Genomic DNA, 6,965 nt, shown 5'->3' with positions numbered 1-6,965 from the left:
ACCGTATAGAGATTTGTTCAACCTGCAAACCAAGTTCTCTTTTCCCTATTCTTCAAAACCTTCTGGTTGGAGCATATAAATTTCTTCTTCAAGTTCTCCATGAAGAAATGCAGTTTTGACATCTAACTGCTCCAAGTACAAGTCAAATGTAGCACACATCGCCAGGACCACTCGAATTGTTGTGAGTCGAACCACCGGAGAAAATATCTCATTAAAGTCTATACCTTCTTTCTGAGCGAATCCTTTCACCACCAATCTTGCACGATACTTCTCCACTTGATCATTACCATTGCGTTTGATCTTGTAGACCCATTTGTTTCTAATGGCCTTCCTTCCTTGTGGTAATTGAACAAGATCCCATGTTTTATTTTTATGAAGAGCTTCAATTTCTTCTTGCATTGCTGCCACCCACAGAGATGATTCTTGGCCTTTCATAGCCTCGTGAAAAGTTGAAGGCTCTCCATCTTCTGTTAGTAGACAGTATGCAATATTACTCTCCATAGAATATTCTAAGTGCCAAGCTGGTTCTCTTCTCTCCTTAGTTGATCATCGAACTTCTGGAGTTTCGATCTCTGCTTGCTCTTATTCTTCGTGCTCTGGTGCTGCTTCAGAAAAAATAGGAACTTCTTCTATTTCTTCAACTTCAACTGTAGTAGTCTCTGATTTTTCTTTTGAAGTGCTACCTTCTTTTGCTTGTATCTTGTTTTCAACAAATACAACATCCCTGCTGATTATCACCTTGCGGGCTATGGGATCCCACAAGCGATACCCCTTGACTCCATCAGCATACCCTAAGAAAATGCATTCCCTGGATTTTGGATCCAACTTCGATTTTTCTTGGGTGTTGTACATAACATAAGCAGGACTTCCGAATATATGTAAGCGAGAATAATCAGCTAGTTTTCCTGTCCACATCTCCATTGGCGTTTTCAGATCAATTGCGGTTGATGGTGACCGATTGATCACATAACAGACGGTTTTGACTGCTTCTGTCCAGAATGGTTTTTCCAACCCTGCAGTTGCCAACATAGCTCTTGTTTGTTCCAACAAGGTTCTGTTCATCTGCTCTGCTACTCTATTTTGTTGTGGAGTATATGCCACCGTGAACTGTCGTTTAATACCTTCTTGTTTACAGAAGTTATTAAATTCATCACCAGTGTATTCTCCTCCATTATCTGTCCTCAAACACTTGATCTTTTTCTCAGATTCAAGTTCCACCCGCTCTTTGAATTCTTTGAAAACTCATCGTTGATTCTTCAAATGAACTTGCTGACGCGGTTGATGTTTCTCCTTCTTGGTGTGTTTCACCTTTAAGCACATATAGGTTTGTCGCAAGTTTTTCCGCTTTCATCACTACAAGCGCTCCTTTGGATATTCTCATGACTCCACCATGAGTCTTATATGAACATCCATTATCATCTAGTTGTCCTAAAAACAATAGATTCTTCTTCAAGTCTTTTACATGTCGTACCTCCTGGATGGTGCGAACCGTGCCATCATACATCTTTATTTTGATGGATCCAATACCAATAACATCCAAAGCATGATCGTTTCCCATGAACACAGATCCTCCTGAGATAGGATTATATTGATGGAACCATTCTCTCCTGGAAGTCATGTGCCATGTTGCTCCTGTGTCCATGATCCAGACATCAGCAAAACGTTTTCTGCCTTCATTATTTGATATTGCCTCACTACATAAAATATCGCCATCATCCGAGGTACATGCAACATTCCCTTGAGCATTTGATGGCTCAGGGTGTTCACTCTTCTTTTTGAACCGACAATCTTTCTTGAAGTGCCCTTTCTTGCCACAGTTGTAGCACTTGATATTCTTCTTACTTCTTGATTGAGATCTGCCATGATTGTGACTCCCACTAGGGCCACGTTCCGTTGGTCTTCCTCTCACCATCATCAAGGCTTCAGCTTGCTGCGAACTTGCTTGTCTATCTTTCTTATTTTTGCGCCTATTTTCTTCTTCCAAGACAGCGGCTGCAATTTCATCGAAAACTAGACTGTCTGTATTGTTCGTCAGGTTGATGATGAGTTGATCATACGAGTCAGGCAGACTTTGAAGTAGAAGCTCCGCACGTTCAGTCCCCTCTATTTTGCAACCCATTGTTGTAAGTTGCGAAAACAGAGTATTCAAAGTATTGATGTGTTCAGTAACTGACATGGACTCTGCCATTCGAAGAGTATACAATCTTCTTTTTAAGAAGATTTTATTATGTAAAGACTTGGCCTCATACAACCCCATAAGAGTATCCCATATTTCCTTCGCCGTCCGCTTTTCCGCCATACTAGACAACACTTGATCAGCTAGTGCCAAGTGTAGATCAGCAACTGCATTGCTGTCTATGTTGTTTCACTTGCTGTCATCAACAAAGTCTGTGGGCCTGCCATCAATTGCAGCTAAGCAATTGTCTTTTCTCAATATCGCTTTTATTTTCATTTTTCACAATGAGAAATTAGTCCCATTGAATTTTTCAACATCAAACTTTGTTGTACTCGACATTGCTATTTGCTTCACTCCCTTCTAGATCGTTTCTGAATATTTTTGCGAACAATCGTGACAAGCTGTACCGTCACCGAAATTTACTATTCATATGAATAGTACTATTCACCGATTTTACTATTTACGAAAAGTTACTATTCACAGATAGTACCTTCGCATAAAATAGACAGAATAACCGAGGGCTCTGATACCACTGTTGGGGTGAGGAAGCACCACAACTAAAGTTTGATATGATGAAAATAATGAAAATAAATTAGACACGAGAATTTTACGTGGAAACCCCTCTAACTGATAGAAGGGAAAAACCACGGGGTAGAAGGATCTCACTATAAAAATATGGAGTACACCTCTCAAATACAAGGAGAAAACAATAATAAACACTTCTCTCTTGTAAAAGGAACAACTACTAAAGAGGACACTTAAGACTAAAATATTTATCTTGGTGTATAACTCTCTTTGTATTCTTACTCTCTCTTTCTGGGATGGGATAAATGAGGGCAAGAGGTCTTCTATTTATAGGAAACTAGAAACGCGTAAAATCCGCGTATTGAACCTCCCTTTTTGACTACGCGTTCAAAACACGTTTTGTTCCTTTTTTGACTACGCGTTTAAAACGCGTTTTGTTGACTACGCGTTCAAAACACGTTTTGACTATCTTGCAAATAATAGTAATCTTGAACTTCATCTATAAAATTTAAAATTTTATGATAATGATATTTTTTATTTACAAAAAGTACTAGTTGTAATTTTAACTATTTGTGAATGTGTTGCTAATCAAAAATTTGTAACCACCAATTAGGTTGTTTTGACTATTAGAGCTTTTAATTCATAAAAAATTTCATTCCATAAAGTTTTAATGAGTATTTTGAACCATTCGATAACTACGGTTATTTAGTTGAGGGATAAATTTAGATAACTAATTTAATTAATAGACTAAAGTAATAATTTATTTATTACCCTATAATACTTGTTTCATATTATTTAAAATAAGTTAGGGATATTTGCCACTTCTAATATATAAGAGTTTTAGCAATAAAAAAAGAAGGCAAAGAACTCACCTTCGGCGGACGAAAGGAGAGGAACGATTCAGGTAAAGAGGTTTACCTCAATTTCCACTACTAGTTATGTGCATTAGTTATGGTATATATGCGATATGGAGTAATAGTAATAGTAATAGTATTTTGATATAATAGATACATATGAATTGAAATTGGTTGGAAGTACTTCATCAATTATTTTTCTAATATTATACTGACATTTTTATTTTTATTTTTTTGTAAAAAAGATAAAAGGGCATCAGTTCTCCAAGGTATTATACTGACATTGAGGGCTAATAATTGGGAGGAGTATACTTCTATACTAATAATTGGGTGCAACCATCAAATTTATTCATTGTTGCCGTAACGTGCAGTGTCTCCGTAGGTTTGATATTTTTTAAAAAATTTATTTGACTATTAATTTATAATTCAAGTTTTGAAATTTTGAAATAGGTAATTAAATAATAAGTGTATTGTATTATATGAATATCATTAGAATTATGATATTGGAGGAATTAAGCCCTAATTCTAGGCTTGAGTTTTGAGGAATTGATTAAAGAATTGAGTGAGTTGTTGGATCGAGGTTAAACATACATACATATATATATATATATATATATATATATATATATATATATATATAAATATTATTGGTGTATAAAGATTTGTATAAAGATTTATTTACTTACGAATATTGTATACTTGATAGATTGGAAGTGTGAGGCATTGAAAAAAAGAAAAACATTGGTTAATTAACTTGCTTGACTTTTGATTCTTCAGTTGAGGTAGGTTATGGTTTATTCTATATCATAGGGAAACTTTTAATAGTGATTGATAGTCATTGAGTAATGTTGTGAAGTTTTCTAATTAATTGTGGTTTGGATGGTTGATATGTGGTTGTGATTGATCTGCAACCCCAAGATCATGAAATCCATAATCTTGAACTTGCCCTATCAAAAGTGATGTTTTGAATAAATAAGGCTTGATGAATATTGTTACTGAAGTGGAATGTAATAATAAAGAATGATAAATTAATTATATTTGGATCGGGCGTCACATTTCGACACGGTATATTTGGATTGGGTGTCACGTTCCAATACGGTATATTTGGATCGAGTATCACAAGCCGACACAGTATAATTTGGATCGGGTGTCACGTTTCAATACAATATATTTAGATCGAGTGTCACATTTCGACATGATAATATTAAAAAAATAAAAATTAAATGACTTAATACTACTCAATCTCTAATAACTCATTTTCCAAAAGACTGTGGTATGGAGGCATGAGTCCTCATGTATACTCTTGATATTGTTAATTGATTACGCACTTGTTTCGTTATGTTGCCACTTGATCTTGATCTTGTTATTTGCCACATGTTAAGTGCTATAGTTAATTTCTTGCAATTACTTTATGCATATTGATTTCTATTTTGAGTCGGCCGATGATACCTACTTAGTACATGTTGCCCTATACTGACCTCTATTTGTATTCTTCTTTGTTTTCTTTTGTAGAGTGCACCGAGTGTACCAAATACTTCGATTCACCCTCAGCTTTATCCAGTATCTGATATATCATATCTCGGGATAAACTATCGTCCTAGCTCGTGTTGGATTTTAAACTATCGTCCTAGCTCGTGTTGGATTTTCTCATTCCTGACATGATGTCCTTAGTTTTTAGACACAAACTATTTTATTTATCTATTCTAATGTTTGATACTTTTAGATTTGATATTTTGAAATTAGATGTCTTTGATGTGATGACTTTCAGATTTTGAGGAACGTATGTGATAGACTTTAGTAATTTTGTTATTTTGATTTATAATACTTTTTATGCAACTTATAACTATGTAAATTTCATTTCAAAATATTCAAAAATTTTATAATCGAATTCACTATTAAAATTAAATTATTTGACTCTCGAAATTTTGTGCCACATCAAATTGAGATAGAGAGAATAATAATAAATTCTAGACTTCCCTATAAAAAAATATGGGAATTAAAATTTTACCATCCACAATTCTAGAAGTTGTCAATATATAGTTGTTTAAAAGATTTTAAATTACCACCATAGGTAATTTAAAATATTTAAATAGATATATAGAGTCCGTTTGGATGGGCTTAAAAAGTAACTTTTATGTATGAAGTGTTTTTAGAACTTTGAAGTGCTGAAAGTTATTTTTATAAATAAACAGTTGAGTGTTTGGATAAAAGTGCTTATGATGTGAATTTTAGGATTAAAAGAATAAAAAAAAGGTAGTTTGGAAATTTAGTTAAAATATAAGGGATATAAAAGTAATTTCTATGGTCAAAGAAAATGACTTTAAGCACTTTGAAAAAAAAAAGTTAGGAATCCTAACTTTTCATTTTTGACTGACTTTAAGAACTTTATAGCTTAAAGTCATCATTAGACAAACACAACTTAAAGCCAATCCAAACGGGCTCATAAAAAATTATAATATAAAAAGATTTATTTAAATCTCAACATTTAAAATTTTTAAATGTGATACAATAAATTGGGACCACAATAGTATCTTTCATAGTATCAATTATTTTGATACATTATTAAAACATGTTTTTAATTATACAATTCTAATACTCCAAAGTCCAAACTATAATTGAGCTCTGTTTTCTCTTCTTTTCAGAAAAATCCTTGAGAAGAAGAAAAATGACGTCTTTCACTAAATTCTTCTCGTATTTCAACCAACATATCAACATTTTCTTCTTCTCATGGATTCCTAAAGCATTACGGTTCCTAATCCTTGTGTTTTTTGTTTCCATCTCTGCATACGCACAGAGACTAGAAAAACACAATTGCAGGAAAATTATAAACAAAAGGAGCACTAAATTTGTGTACAAAAAGAGAAAATTACTGGGATTTTCTGCTACCGAACCGATTGATTGCGCGATTTGTTTATCGGATTTCGAGCAGGGAGATAAAGGGAGGAAAATTGAAAGCTGCAATCATATTTTCCATGAAAATTGCTTAGATAAATGGCTGATGGACGGGAAAGGACAAGCCACGTGTCCTCTTTGCCGGAGCTTGATTATACCGGAAAATATGGAGGAAGTTCACCGGAAAATTAAAGACGAAGGAGTGACGTTTGGTATATTTGAGGAGGAACTTGCTCTGATGTTGCTCTCTGGTTTGACTAGTGGATGTTCTCAGTGGCGTAGCCACACATAGACTTGAGGGGTGTCGGTACACTGTTGAGCAAGATAAAAATATTTTTTTTATATATTTATATTATATATTAACACCTCTTCTACTTCTTTAAATTTTAACGTGGATGGATGTTCTAATTAGTTAGTATCACAAACTTGATACATTCTTTTTTTATTTATTTAATGTTATCCTAATATTTTAAGAAAAGATATTCTTTTGTATTACTCAAAAAGTTGTAGTTCTTGTC

At 33.8% G+C, this 6,965-nt stretch overlaps 1 protein-coding gene across 1 annotated transcript; it reads left to right on the top strand.

The window, feature by feature from the left end:
* The first annotated feature begins 6,220 nt into the window (after positions 1–6,220).
* LOC129903528 (RING-H2 finger protein ATL56-like) lies at positions 6,221–6,739 on the top strand. Its single transcript, XM_055979086.1, has one exon. It carries the CDS (start codon positions 6,221–6,223, stop codon positions 6,737–6,739), a length of 519 nt encoding a protein of 172 aa, XP_055835061.1.
* Positions 6,740–6,965: the final 226 nt, after the last annotated feature.

The sequence above is a fragment of the Solanum dulcamara genome, chromosome 9 (assembly GCF_947179165.1).
Source record: "Solanum dulcamara chromosome 9, daSolDulc1.2, whole genome shotgun sequence".
Lineage (NCBI taxonomy): Eukaryota > Viridiplantae > Streptophyta > Magnoliopsida > Solanales > Solanaceae > Solanum > Solanum dulcamara.
Note: the sequence above shows the minus strand (reverse complement) of the source record. Positions and strands in the feature narration are given on the sequence as shown.

Coding starts and splice junctions, on each gene's coding strand:
- LOC129903528 (XM_055979086.1), top strand. CDS start 6,221: ATGACGTCTTTCACTAAATTCTTCTCGTATTTCAACCAACATATCAAC.